The sequence below is a fragment of the Halichondria panicea genome, chromosome 1, assembly GCF_963675165.1.
Source record: "Halichondria panicea chromosome 1, odHalPani1.1, whole genome shotgun sequence".
In the NCBI taxonomy this organism is placed as follows: domain Eukaryota; kingdom Metazoa; phylum Porifera; class Demospongiae; order Suberitida; family Halichondriidae; genus Halichondria; species Halichondria panicea.
This window is the reverse complement of record NC_087377.1, coordinates 17804653-17819946: the sequence shown is the minus strand read 5'-3', so window position 1 is coordinate 17819946 and position 15294 is coordinate 17804653. Positions and strand designations below refer to the sequence as shown.

Genomic DNA, 15294 nt, shown 5'->3' with positions numbered 1-15294 from the left:
AGATTAAGGCACCATTTCTCATAACTACACACACCTCATGATCTATTTAGTGGCACTCCCCCACCTTGGATACAGGCACCATAGTAACCCACACTCCATTCAAAACCCCAACTGATTATGGATTGCAGAACTAAGAAAGATCATATATTAATTATAATTATCAAATGTGAAAATGAACAGCAAATTAAAGGATTGTACACGTATAGATCTATGTCATGGTAACTAAAGAATTGTCTCTACAAAATGTCTCTACTAGATATAATATGTAATAAAAACTGTTGTCCTGAGTTACTATCTCTAGGCTGATCTCTTCTTCTTGGACTTCTTGAACTTGAAGTCCGCAGTGAGGACGTCATCTACTAGATAGTCGAGGTAGTGTCCCTGGAGGAGTCCCTTGCCCTGGTAACCTTGGTTCATGGCCACCCAACACAACTTCTCATCCGGAGACTCTCTCTCCATAAAGTGCCAGACAGGTTTCCTCATCACCGCCACCGGCTCCAACTTAGGGAGGAGCAATAATCGTCGTGCCTCGTCGATCTTCACACCTTGGCGGAAGAATTGACCTGCACAAGGCCGAAAGAAACAGCATAATTTTTAACAATATAGAGAAAAGGGAGAGAGTGATGGAGGAGTTTCACTATATAGTATAGACACTGTTTAGGAAGCTTCCACATGATTTAGAAGCCCTCAGGGCTAGTAGAACCCTCACTACGTTCGGGACACTACAACCAGCTCATTGGGCTTCTATATAAATCATAGAAACTTTCCAAACAGTGTCTACTATAATAATAATTATATATTTTTGCTAGTTTTACCTATCATTCCATGAGATTTTTCCATACTTGGTTCCACTTTATTCCACATCATATCCAAGTGCTTTCCACGCACAAACACAACCGTAAAACTGATTCCCATATCGGGAAACTCCACCCTAACCTCGGGCCGTTCCAAGTCTCCCTGTTCCACTCGCTCGGATATGGACAACTTGCCCTTACTAAACGTCAGCCGCTCCACACCGCTAGCATTCAACTTAATCTTATCCCCGACGCATACCATTTTTTCTTTAGAGCAGAAGCGCAGCGATGTCGAATTTCCACTTTTCTTTTTAGGCCCTTCCTTCACCACCACTCCTAATTCTCCGATCCACGTAATCTCCTCTCTCCGGCTATCGGCGATAAACAGAGCGTTCATTTGGAGTAGTTTATTGCTGATGAGATTAAAGGCAAAGTTGTGTTCTCCCTGGACAGAGTAACAGAGGAGCTGGCCCGTGGGCAGCAGGATACTGTAGTGAGGATCTCCACCCATACGAACTGAGGAGTCGGGTGTGGGTGTGGCCGCTGTGTGTGTGGGGGCGGGAGGACTGCAATCAACAATAGCCTCTAGACATATTTATAATTGCGTATAATTATACAAAAATGTTCACACAAGCAAATGAGTACTCACAAGGGGATGGTGATACCATGACAACTGTGGGTGGTGGGAGAGGAGGTTCTGTCGAGGAGGGGGAAGGGGATGGGCTTGGGGTGGAACTTGGGGAGGGGCTAGGCATAGGAGCTGTGGTGAGAGAGGAGTATATAGACTAAATACAATGCAAATATAATAGTGGGTAATTTTTGTTGGGTGCACATTTTCGTATAAACCACATTTCGTACGAAATTAGTTCTGCGTACAGCTCAGAATGGTGACGTAAAGCCTTCGATTTAATGCTCTAAATACAAATATTTTGACTATAAGAAAATAGCCCACTGTATAGTAATCGTATATATAAACACATACTTGGTATATCTCCATCATCGTTTATGATAATGACTTCAGTCACGTTTGGATCAAACACGAAGTTAGCGTTGACAATAATGTTTGGGTTCCCCATATCAGTGACCAGTCGTAGCTGCAGTGTTTCGTTCCCCTCAGGCATTACGTCTCCGATAACAGTTAACTGGGCACACCCCCTGAAGCCAGGGTCTACTATGAATATATCGTCTCCACTGAAACTTCCCGGCTCTAAATCAAGGTAATCCGAATTACCTGTGAGAAGGAGGAAATAAAGAAACAATTAAAGATTATTATACCACAATTACAAAATGTTTTTGCACTCGTAAAAGATAAATTGATATAATAATTATTACGCTATAATAATGATGTAATCATCCTCACTCACTGATAGCAGAGCCAATGTCCACGTTGTCAGCAAAAATAATTGCCTCCACATTCGATGCAATCTGTGCCGGCTCAAGTATCCGGGCACACACCTCCAGCACTTGGAACGGCAGTGCATCGCCCTCGACAATACTGTACGAGGTTTGCTCCCACCCGATTCTACCAACTGTGAAAAATCGTTAGTCGTATAAAAATTAATAATGAAGTACAATCCATTTATTAGCTTTAGTCATTAGCAGGGAATCGAGCTACGTATGTGCATGCAGTTACATGCATGGTATATGAAATACTATATGCGTTAATTAAAGTACATATAATGATAAAGATTTGTTTTTAAATCTTTAAAGTAATATCCAGAAGTTTAGCAATATACCGTCGTTATCTATAATGAAGATAGTGGCCCTGGTATTGTCACCGGCTTGCAGATTCACAGCGGGATTGGTAGCTATGGACAACAATAGAACAAAATTTTCCATCTGGTCCCCAAATAACTCTAATATAGCATCTTCAATAATTTCGAATGAGATGTTGAGTCGGGAGTCAGCGACCTCGAACACAAACTCTATGGGAACGGTGACTTCTTCCGGATCACTGAGCGCCGGGATTATGAAATCGATTGGACCGGAACTAATTGGACCTGTAATTATAGAACAAGCATGTGCATTAATTAGATACGTGCAACATGTCTATATAAGCAATTCTAGACGTAAAAACAGTAAATTATGTACGTAGCTTGTAAAGGACTTAAATTTTCAGTTAGGTATTAATTTCTATAATTTTATACCATGCACGACTATAATCAGACGTTTGCAACACGAACTATGGACCATCAATATAAATACTGTATTACTAGAATATTTTGTGGGTGAAAAACCTTTGCGAATGAGCCAAATCAGCAGAAAATTTGTCCCTTTGCGATCTAACTATTGCGTTCTGGCAAGGATCGTGTAGGATCGTGTGTATTTACTAGTAATAATTTAGGTTTTGCCGATTTTATTGTTGCGAATTGATCAACCATTGCAAAGTTCGCATAATAATGATGTTCGCAAAACATTCCAGTAATACGGTATATCACTCTATATACATTTATAGCCCACATGCACTTCCCCTAATTTGGGCCTATAGTATAGTGGGTGCGTACGTATACTGTGCACACACTGCATAAACGCAATAGTTAGATTGCAAAGGGTCAACTTTTCTGCTGATTTGGCTCATTCGCAAAGGTTTTTCACCAGCAAAATGTTCTAGTAATACGGTACTGTACACACACTGATGTACCTCTGATGGCACGACCCTGTGCTGGAACTGACGCCTCTACCAATACCCTGAGGGTTTGCTCCGAAGCTCGTCCGTCCTCCTTAATCACAAAGAGTAGATCATCAACCAAACCAGCATCTTCACGCACAGTGTAGGCAGACATCTCAAAAGCAACACGTATAACTGTAAAGAATGGGAAATGAAAGATTCAGAGGAAAGATTCCTGACATTCTTATCACCAGGAAATGTAGCTATAGGGAAATATACACTATGCATAAGATCATAAATGCACTAGATAGTACTAGGTAGTGCCTAGCAGAGGAGATGAGGGGGAAGCTGTACACAGACTACGATGTTGTACACACAAGAACACTAAGGTCGCGCAAAGCAAGCAAATGTGCATAATTATACAAGTATATTGAGCTGCTATTTAATTATAGTGCTGAGAATCAATAATAATAATAATTATAGCTACATTTTCCACAAATTTGCAATAAAACTTGAATACCTTCCAGCAAAATAATAGGATATTTTTAAATCATCATCTGCAGCGCCCTCCATTATCATATAATAGCTTGTGCATGTGCATGTTTGTGCATGACTTGCATGCATGTCATTGATGTGTGAGGATGCCAATCAACTCACTGTCATCGTCGTTGATGTTGATGAGTGTCACTCCGCTCCGTACGGGACTGGCTTGCTGTACGTCCATCGCGTTACTAGCGGCAGTGTCGATGGTGGCGTGAAGATAGAATCCTTCCGTTGCTTCGTTAATATCATCGTTCCTAAAGTAGATGGTGACTGCCTGTTCCATCTGGTCCACCGCAGTGGTGGCAGGGAACGTGACTTGGATGACATCGTTGCTGAAGTCTTGCTTTCCGTTCGCCTCAACTGTCAGTACGAGAAAAAAAAGCAAGTTTAGGATCGTCAAATTAAACATAATAGCTACATTCGCCAAACTTACCTGCTACATAATTATATATGCGGTTGGTCTAATTTACACCCTTCACAGCTATATAGGCTGGCTTCCAAGCAATATAACTCACATGCAGTGTACATGTAGTTCCCTAAACATACTAAAGTGTGAACTCACACTCGGCTGGATCAGGTCTGGCCCCCGCCCCAATCCCGGCAGGTATCGGCACTCCCATACTCTCCAGCTGGGCATACGTCAGTGGGGTGATATTGATGACGAGGTCACCGATGTTAGCCCCACTTTTGGTGACAGAGACGGTAATATTGTTAGGCTCAGGATTAGTGAAGTCCAGCTCTCCAAAACCGAACATGAGTTGACCTAATGGTGAGGGGGCATAATACATTAATCACAATTATACCAATATATTACAATGTAAAGCTAGGTTCTCTGTATAATTATTAATACTGCAAAAACTATGGTTGATTTCGGCAACACATCATACATGCACAAGATAATGAAGATACAGCTAAATTACTGCACTTGAAACTCTGCATGGAGACAGTGCCACACAAAATAATGATTACATAATACTGAATAGTTAGAGCCTCACCTCTTACAGAATGCAGCAAGGCCACTACAGCCAAAGCCCACAGCACACCACTCTGTAACAGTATAGTCATGGCTGTGCACTGACTATAACATGCACACTATAGCTATAGCCTTGAAATAATAAATGACTGATATTCCAGAGCAGCTTGCATGCAGCAATCTCCTACACTAGACTTCTATAGATGCATGTTTATAATGCGAGGAATGCAGTGCATGGTAGTGATGTATCCACCTAGCATAGGTGAGGTGTTGATTGACCTCTGTCACTACCAACTCTAGAAGCTGGAATGAGATTGTTAACCATCTCATTAGAATCAATTATAGAGGTGAATAGAGAGACAACCATGATAGCATTCACATTGACTATGTTTTGTGGCAGCCTAGTAAGCGATACTGAAAGCCCTTGTACGAGTTGCTAGACAACGAATGGACACAAAGTGTTCACGTAAAGGTCAAATGCATTGGGGGTTCTGTATTATATGATCATTCATACTAATTTTACACAAGAGTAGGAATACTTTGCATATAGGTATAGTGTTCAAGATTAACATTAAATAACTGGCTGAAAAAACTTATGTATAGTAATTACTGAACATGCAGTTAACAATGAAGTTAGCTACATAAGAACAGCTATTGGAAAATAGTTTTTCTAAAGTATTCTTGTAGATCTAAATTACAATTTCATATATATACTCTTCATTTGCGCTTGACGTCTTCTCTTTGGTTAGACCATACGCTGGGTTGTTGGAGATGGCAGGGTCTGTAGTGTAGGCGCCTGTGTTCTCTTCAGCTAGACCATATGCTGCATTTACAGATATCACAACAGGACCTGGGGAGCTGTTGTCTTCTACAGTGTCATAGATGACAGGGTCTGTAGTGTAGGCGCCTTTCTTCCTTGACTTCACGAGCAATAAAACGAGCAATATTACAACCAGAGTTATTACGATGATGATAGCGGGAATCCCAATAACCAGTCCAATAATAGACTCCATACTCAATAAATCTGCAGAATAATGTGATTGAAATGAATTTTAGTTAGAAATGACATACCGTCTAGCATTTTCATATCAGTTACGGTGGTAAACTGACTGACAGCCGGAGTACTCCCCAACAGATTTTCTGCTCTCAATTCAACGTTATATTGAGTGTTTTCCTCAAGTTCTGACAAATCCACTGTGAAGCTTCTCTCACTAGGCCCAGCAGTGCCATTCCTGACAACAGTTGAACCACCAGTAGCTGCTATAATGTATGAGAATTGAACAAGAGGGATGTTAACGTTGTCAGGGTCAGAGTAGGTCCACGAGACGATTAGGATGCTACCAGAGATGGTTGCCGTGACGTTAGTAGGTTGAGCAGGACCTCCTATAAGAAAAACACAACACACAGTTAATGCTTTAAAACTAGATTCTCTGCCAAATACTTCACATTTTTCCATACCACGCAAACAATCAAACACAACGTGTAATAAATAGCATAACATTAATTGTTTGTACTTTTACATTTGCTATCTTTATCGGTTTTATCATAAAATACTCACTGCCAACATAGACGGTGAATGATCTTGACACAGTGACATCTCCATTAGTGGCAGTACAGTCCACCATGGCTCCATTCCCTCCACTAGTGGCAGAGCTAAATGTTACCAATCCTGTGATATTGTTCGCAGAGATTTGTTCAGACACAGGTGAGTTGATTGTGAGGGTGGGTTGGGGATTTCCCATGGTAGCACAGTTCAGAGTTCCCCCCGCCCCCTCTAACAACACACAGGTGTAGGGGGAGGTGGTCCCAGTGCATGTTATACCAGTGCTCGGTTCAGCAGTGAACATAGGTGGGTCTGTGTGTGTGTGTGGGTGTGTGTGTGTGTGTGTGTGTGTGTGTGTGTGTGTGGGTGTGTGTGTGTGTGTGTGTGTGTGTGTGTGTGTGTGTGTGGGTGTGTGTGTGTGTGTGTGTGTGTGTGTGTGTGTGTGTGTGTGTGTGTGTGTGTGGTGTGTGTGTGTGTGTGTGTGTGTGTGTGTGTGTGTGTGTGTGTGTGTGTGTGTGTGTGTGTGTGTGTGTGTGTGTGTGTGTGTGTGTGTGTGTGTGTGTGGGTGTGTAGATTACATGAACAGAAGGAAGGATTCCATCCATAGTGTCTATGTTTTAGTTGAGAGGCTTATTTAAGTTGTTAATTATGTCCTAGAAGATTGGGTTTATTTGTACGATAACTCCACCTCTAGTTCTAGAGTATAGAGGCTTGCCGCCACTGGGTCGATGGCTGGAGCATCAGAGCCCGACGGCCTGTCTGATCAACAATGGGGTAACCACCACCGACCAGCCAGTCCGTCCCATGCATTGCATGGCGTGTGTTTGATTGAAGTGTATACAAAAGGTATTGGGGTGGGCAGGGATTGTCAGTTGCACACCCTCCCAATCAAACGGAAAGCTTCTAATAAAATTTATATACATGGTTGGAATCCAGCCTTCATTCATTATTTTGTCTATAATTACTCAGCATGGTTTGTTTATCTCCTTAATTCTAGGTTGCAAATGGGTATTCACATATGTATATGTCTGTCATAATATGTGTCACTAAAGGTAAATAAGTGTATGTGTGAAACACACATATAGAACGGAAAGAAATCAAACAGGAACAAAAAAGCAAACAGATTCCCGGCCTTGAGAGCCGAGAATGATGGGTTAAAGAGTCTTTAACGGTGCACCAACCCTCCCCATTCATCTGTTGCATTCAGAACAACTAGTATACTGAATAATTTTTGTAAGCTATTCACTTGGGGCCATGCTGATATTGTAAGCTATATTTATATTTGAGGTAATGCTGACATAAGGTATAGAACTTATCTTAGACTTGATATTGGCTGCTGTAATACTTCAACTTAGCTTGCATGGCTGTGTGCTTTGAAGCCTCCCTATAAGTACAGGCCTGTATTGTCTGAGCCAGGTTTTGTGGTGATAGTATCTGATAACGGGGATGGGTCTATGTGGTTCTTCTAGGTGGCAAGCACAAAACAAGCATTAACCTCAAATGTTGGTTCTTAGAATTAGCGTTAGGCATTAGTCAAAAAAAATAGATAGTAGTGTGTGTGTGTGTGTGTGTGTGTGTGGGTGTGTGTGTGTGTGTGTGTGTGTGTGTGTGTGTGTGTGTGTGTGTGTGTGTGTGTGCGTGTGTGTGTGTGTGTGTGTGTGTGTGTGTGTGTGTGTGTGTGTGTGTGTGTGGGGAGGAGGGTCATGCTTCAGTGATATAGCTCTATAGCCAGTAATTTGCTAAATGCAACTCACACAACACATTGATGATGATATTAAAGTTATCCGGAGTGCTAGTCCCAGCGCTGGTGGTGGAGCTGACAGCGTAGACACCACTTTGGACTCTATTGATGTTAGTGAACTCGAGGGTGTTGAAAGTGACAGTAACGCGATCCCCCAGAGGACCACCATTGAAGGTCACTGTTGTCTCCTGGTTAGTAGGTATGGGGTTGGCTGCAACACCCAGGGTCACTCTGTACCCACTGCCCTCCATAACATCGTGAGTGATGTCAACCACTGAATACTGTGGAGGGACTGCATGTGTGTAAGAAGGGAAGGGCATACTAACATGGAGACTTGTATAATAGACATTTATATACCCACAAGTACTGAGGAACGTGCACACATGCATGCACTGGTTGGTGCTTCTGTGAAACTTAAAGGAAACCGGGCGACGACCCAACTTGCCTTTTTAAGTAGATTAGATTCTTTCTTCAGATCTCGCTGAATTTTTTCGAATCAGAAGTGGTCGAAATATGCAAAGCATGGTGGTTGGTGCATGCATGTACTAGCCATGCATTTAGGCCTATAGTTCACCACTTTGTTATAAGCAAATTTGTGCGGGGTTGAATTGAGATTGAGGATAGAAATTAGCCACCACTTAGAAAATGCTGCATCGGCACATCACTGGATATGAAAGTCCCCCAACATTATATAGCTATATATATAAGGGCATGCAGTACAACAGATGTGCAGCTGCAGCTGCATAGCAACAAAAATTTTTTTTTTATTTGCAAAGAAGAAAAGAAGTTGAGTGTAGACATGGTTTGAGAGCTGTTTGACAAAACTGTGGAACTAGGTAAGTTTCCCTCAACATGCTGAACAATGCTGTACAATGTAATTGCACAGCTATTGTATTGTACCAGGTGTCATACAGTACACAGGGAGCATCTGTACAATGTAATTGCACAGCTATTGTATTGTGCCAGGTGTCATACAGTACACAGGGGGAGTATCCCCCCCTGGCTCCAACCCCCCCCCCCCCTAAAATTTGCATTCAGGTATTAGCAATGTTGTATGACTGAGTATCCATACCCTGTATAGCTACTAACCAGGGTATTGAAATAACATGCAGTTGACTTTTTTTTTAAGAATGCCTTATATTTCCCCTCTCTACTTTAAAATCCTGTATGACACCCTGTAATAACTCTACAATATAATAATTATGCAGAAAGGACAAGCAAGTAAAAGGTTGAATGGGGCTCAACAAAGTGGAGACCAATTGAAGCCTATATTGCCCAAGTTTCATAGCACAATAAGTGAGTTATTTACTTCTTCTAATGAAAGCACCGCGGCCTCGGTGGAGGTGCCAAAGCTACATAACATAAAACTACTAATAGCTAGCTTTTATACACACATTGATTGATGATAATTATTATTGCAATCACAGGGAAACTCGTAGTGATCGACCCATGATTGTTGTTAAAAACGATTGATGCCTAATTAAAGTTCAAGTCTAAAATTAATGGCTGCAAGTCAGCAGAACCTTGCAGCTCTCTTCTCACTCTTGCAGCTAGTGTTCTAGTGCAGAACTAACTACTAAGTAGAGTAGCAACACTCGGTGAACGAGTTTTGCTACAGACTCTTCTGAAAAGGCTGCAATGGCATTCCAAGTAAGCAAAACCAGGCATAACTCGAGAACGAAGCTTTATTTAGCAAATCCACAAATAGCAATTAAGCCAAGAAAACATGACTAGAAGCCTATAGAAACTCTTACCTGCACTTCCTTGAGCAGCTGAAATAGTCTACACACACACACACACACACAAACACACTACTGTATACCTCGCTTGCGCATGCGCACCGCGAGGCATAATTACAGCGCCACTCTAATTGAAGGGCCAAATTCACAAAATAAATTATCCAATTAACCACGCCATTCGCAAAAATACGCCTAATTCCCTCTCACGTCTAAACTTCTTTCAAAATGGTGGTCGTACTCTTTTGAAGGTACTATATAATTAATTATTGTTGTAAGAATTGATGTGAAAAACCATATTGCAGGATGATGTTGAAAGTGACACGTGTTGGAGAGAGCATTATACTGGACACCCTTGTATGACCAGACCACTGTAAAGTATCGACACAATTGGAGGTATGTATTATTATGCTGCTGTATTGCCACAATGTTTTAGGTATAGTAGCTTCACCCAAAAAAACAATTGCAACAGTATACCATACTTATCTGAATTAGTTATCTGTCTATATACGTATACAGCGGTCAATATCCCATTCCGTTTGCATAGTACGTAGTGTTTCCATTTTGATAAGTACTGTATTAAAAGCGTATTTTACTGTACCGTTGCTATATACCATTGCACTTTACAAATGCGGTGTGCTGTGTTTTTGAATACAAAGCGACAATCCTCTAGTAACATAATATCTAGCTAAATTTTGCTTAGCTATAAGCCTATAGGAAATCTACATAGATCTAACAAAGAAATATAACGCACCATTCACCGCACTATTTTAATCTTAGCATAATTACTATAGCTATCTTACATGTAGCTATAATACAAAGCTAGCAAGCTGCAACATTTCATGATAACTATAGCTGCATGGGCGACCAAAGTAATTTTAACAACAGAAAAAAGCTCTTATCTTGAGCGTCCTTTTTAGCGTTTAATTTGCGCTGTATCAGTGTATATTATGCACGTACTATGTAAACGTTTACCACTTTGTAAGTTCATAATTGATAAAAATTGCTGCTACGAAAATCCCAAATTTCCTTGTGCGCAAAACGATTTTTGATTGCCACACACCCTCCTAATTAATGCAAATCTATACTGCCACCTGGTGGTACATTGTCTGCCCGGCCTTGCAGCTGTAGCTGTTCCTCTTAAGCTAACAGTTCTATTGATATAATAATTTATAGGACAACGCAGTTTAATTAAAGTTTTATATCTTTTCGGATTAAGCTTTATATGCAGCTCTTTTCTGACAATTAAGGGAAGGCTTGTAGTGGATTATATTTGTTGTTTAGCCCTTATAACGAGTATTGTCAGTGGAAGACAACTTCTCAATCTACTTTCTGTACGAGATGAATTGATGGGCCCGAATATTGATGCTGCTCTATAATAGCACAACAAGAACTCATTTGCATTATCATAGTCTCGCAAACTTAATTGTGCGTAAAAACGACTATAATGTCTTACTAAGAGTTCATTAGGAAGAGTACGCAACTCCACTAACCGTAGTAAGCATTCTGTCTAACCTACGTCACAATCACATGCTGTTGTATAAACTGTAAAATCTTAGCGATGATGGATGAATACGTTAGTGAGGTTACCACTAATTTTATTCATTGCTTTTCCTTATCAGCATTGTTATTGTTTTGTTGTATCTTAAGTGGCTGTGGTTACATGCAATAGTGAGTTTGCCTCCTGTGTACAGTCTATTCGAGTAGCGTACCCTTCCTCTTGGTCTTATTTGTGTTATAGGACTCTTTCTGTAGCTACAATTCTTTGCTTTTGGTTCATGTACTTTTTCATGCACTCGGCATTTGTCATGGATCACAGCAAAGGCTTTTCTTATTTCGCCCTATAATAATTATAAGTTTCATTAGCATACTTTGTTCATGCATGCTATGACTGATGGTATGTACCTAATCTATACGCACTTTAATTATTCTTATACTTGGTTATGGCTTTATGTGACATATTTTTCTACTTCATGCATGCAGGTGATGCTGAGAAGTCAAAGGCAGTATCTTACAATTGCAGTGAACTGAGTGCAGACTTGCTATTATGTTTAAAAAACCTTTTTTTGTATATCCTCATCAATACTGTATTGATGTATTGTTGTTTTTATTGTTGTTGAATCTCATAAATAAAATAAAAAATTTTCTTTTTTTTCTTTTGAGAGTATACTAAGCAAGCAGGATCATAGATAATAGAGCACAGAAAGGGATTGGAAACGTAATGATATTCATAGCATTCTTGGTTCAGATGCGTGTCTCCATCACGTGACCAATTAATGGTGGGGATTTAATAGAGTTACATGACAGGTGGCAATGTTTTAATATTCCTATGGCAAGCAGCAAGCTAGTCTCCAGGCGCAGGCTAGGCAGAAACAGTCACTGGTAGTACTGCAGCAAGTGAGCTTGATTACCAATATCTGTGGAAAAAAATTGTGGCAGTGCTTGCTCAGGGCCAGGGAGACTTAAATCTCAAACTGTGATCGATGTTTCAAGGTGCAGCTCAGGAGTTGGCCAAGATTGAAATAAATGAGAAGAACACCATTACTACTTTGTTCGATGTATGACGGCACTAATAAATATCTAGACTGGATGTCAGCAAGAGATGGAACCTGTGAACAATAGCAATAACAAAATTGTTACCATTAAGTTTACCTTTTCTGATACGGAATCATTGTGATCATTGTGTATGTGTGCACTGTTGGGCTGGTTTTGAGCCTTCAAGACCCTAGTCGGTGCCTTTCAGCATTATTACATTTAATTTACCAAACGTAAACTGTCTATGTTCCATCAGTATTACCTACACATACATACGTACATGTACATGCAGGACATTTTATTGTTGTGATCTCTCAGAGTATTTATATGTTAATCTTTATTAACCATGCATTTCTACAACCACTTCTTAGCAAATGAGACTCCTTAACACTTGTTCTTAATCATTTGCAAGGTCAGGAAAACTCCACACAGCAACCAATGATTCTGCACTGATTTACTGTTACAACTGGTCCTTAAACATGTATTTGGACTAATCAACAGGACAGTGCAACACAGTGCTGTCAAATGAACCTACTCTTGTTTCTAAAAATGTACAGAAAACTTTAATAAAGTTCTAAAAACTCCACAAGTATATTGTAACACTTTGACTCTCTACTAACCTTTCTTCATAGAGGTTTTCCTGCAGAAAACAGATTTAACACTGGTATAGCACACATAAGATGATTGCGGGGGTGGCTACACAGTTTTGTGGTCTAAAGCAGATTCATAGCCATCCAATTATCAAAAGAGTAGAATAGTAAACAAACAATTAACACTTGTAACCGCGAGACACGCATATGACACAGCTGCAAGATGTCACTACGTGGGTTGTATACTGGGTCACGTGAACGTTTCCAATCCCTGTCTCTATTATCTATGGCAGGATGTGCTCCTGAAGCAAGTTAGCCCTTTTTTCATCTGTATCTGACTCCAAACTTTACATTCAACCTTAAAACTCATACTTAATTGTACAAGATAGCGGATGTGGTTGCATTTTTATGGTTTTGTTAGCTTGTACAAGCTAACAAAACCATAAAAATGCAACCACGTAATACATTCCATTGTGAAATGACTTCATGCTCAGATGGACACCAGAGGCACATCACTGAATCATGAAAGTTCCCTAATTATAAGTTTTACTGGACTTACACAGCACAGAGATACTTCCAGATGCTTGTTCAACACCGTACTGACAGATGACCATACGACCTTCGTCCCCTGGCACTAATGGACCATACGTGTACACCACACGGTCAGTTTGCAAGTCTTGAGTGTTCGTCATCAGCTGCTGAGAGTTGTCCGTGAGTATAATAATGGAGTTAGGCTCACTGTCTCCCACAATACACGTGATAGTGACTATCTCTCCAGCACGACCTACTACCAACACCGGCTCTATTACCGGCTGCTGACCTGCAAAGGAGGGGGGGGGGGGGAGCGGGGGGGGAGGGGGAGCGGAGTAAAGCACAAAATAAGAGCAAGCATTTTATTGAATAGCATGATTACATGTATACTGACAACATTGTAGTCATGGTTGGTGGTCATACAGGAAATGTCACATCGCCAATGCATTCATGCATGACTATAATAATCTCCCTGTAATTCTGGACAGGTGGTTTATCGCTAAAAGGGGGTTTGTATTCTAGATCGAACGTACCTCGAAATGAGATTGTTGCTAAAGTAACGCACTCATTGCACAATTTCAATAGCAATTGCACTAGCTACTTTATATACTCAGTACAAATAATATAGCCGGGCGCAATGCACAGTGTGTACCACAGTACAAGTATAGGGGCAATGCACAGTGTGTACCACAGTACAAGTATAGGGGCAATGCACAGTGTGTACCACAGTACAAATATAGGGGCAATGCACAGTGTGTACCACAGTACAAGTATAGGGGCAATGCACAGTGTGTACCACAGTACAAGTATAGGGGCAATGCACAGTGTGTACCACAGTACAAATATAGGGGCAATGCACAGTGTGTACCACAGTACAAGTATAGGGGCAATGCACAGTGTGTACCACAGTACAAATATAGGGGCAATGCACAGTGTGTACCACAGTACAAGTATAGGGGCAATGCACAGTGTGTACCACAGTACAAGTATAGGGGCAATGCACAGTGTGTACCACAGTACAAATATAGGGGCAATGCACAGTGTGTACCACAGTACAAGTATAGGGGCAATGCACAGTGTGTACCACAGTACAAGTATAGGGGCAATGCACAGTGTGTACCACAGTACAAATATAGGGGCAATGCACAGTGTGTACCACAGTACAAGTATAGGGGCAATGCACAGTGTGTACCACAGTACAAGTATAGGGGCAATGCACAGTGTGTACCTGCACAGTGGCATGCAATATTATACACACACTGTACCCACCATAACAAAGCACACAGGCTGTTAGTAGTACCAGCAGCTTCATCTCTTCAGTGACACACGATGACTGGGGGCAGTGATGATTATCTGTGGCACTGCGTAATTCAATGTTGTGCATACTATAAATTATACAAAAACTCTGACTCCTCAAGGCCTAAGCTTATCAGCACAGTTTTTATAGCATCGTACCACTGAAGATATGAACAACATAATCGCATGCTGCGGCATAGCAAGATGTAGGTCTACAATGTTGTATAGATCTAGATATAATTATGCAGTGTATGATGATAGTCCTACCTACAGAGTTGACAGTGTTTCCTTGTATTGGTAAGCGAAGTGTACACCAGTAGATTCTTTTTTCAATACTAAAGATAAAACATGTAGATCTATATACGTACATGTCTTGATGGTAGCAAAAGGTAGAAACAGCTTGT

The 15294-nt window shown here is 40.8% G+C and overlaps 2 protein-coding genes and 1 long non-coding RNA gene across 5 annotated transcripts; 1 reads left to right on the top strand and 2 right to left on the bottom strand.

Moving 5' to 3' along the window:
- Window positions 1-140: 140 nt before the first annotated feature.
- On the bottom strand, window positions 141-5130 carry LOC135343521 (uncharacterized). The gene is made up of 10 exons (XM_064540484.1): window positions 4941-5130; window positions 4508-4708; window positions 4060-4305; window positions 3436-3597; window positions 2531-2794; window positions 2159-2323; window positions 1777-2025; window positions 1444-1554; window positions 816-1337; window positions 141-563 (listed from the first exon to the last, which is right to left on the bottom strand). Exons 1-10 carry the CDS (start codon window positions 5008-5010, stop codon window positions 298-300), a joined length of 2256 nt encoding a protein of 751 aa, XP_064396554.1. The 5' UTR covers window positions 5011-5130; the 3' UTR covers window positions 141-297.
- A 282-nt stretch (window positions 5131-5412) lies between these two features.
- On the bottom strand, window positions 5413-15283 carry LOC135343564 (uncharacterized). Of its 3 annotated transcripts, none has more exons than XM_064540553.1 (7): window positions 15158-15283; window positions 13623-13883; window positions 8216-8494; window positions 6477-6773; window positions 5990-6301; window positions 5826-5942; window positions 5413-5714 (listed from the first exon to the last, which is right to left on the bottom strand). In XM_064540553.1, the coding sequence occupies exons 1-7, from the start codon at window positions 15258-15260 to the stop codon at window positions 5608-5610; spliced, it is 1476 nt and encodes a 491-aa protein (XP_064396623.1). In that variant the 5' UTR covers window positions 15261-15283; the 3' UTR covers window positions 5413-5607. The 3 variants fall into 3 exon arrangements, with proteins under 3 accessions (XP_064396623.1, XP_064396609.1, XP_064396616.1); XM_064540546.1 differs by adding an exon at window positions 14864-14955 and having other exon boundaries at window positions 5417-5942; window positions 15158-15274; XM_064540539.1 differs by having other exon boundaries at window positions 5413-5942.
- LOC135343638 (uncharacterized) lies at window positions 8892-12059 on the top strand. The gene is made up of 4 exons (XR_010397208.1): window positions 8892-9038; window positions 9411-9498; window positions 10244-10334; window positions 11922-12059. It is a non-coding gene; the product is annotated as an uncharacterized LOC135343638 (long non-coding RNA).
- Window positions 15284-15294: the final 11 nt, after the last annotated feature.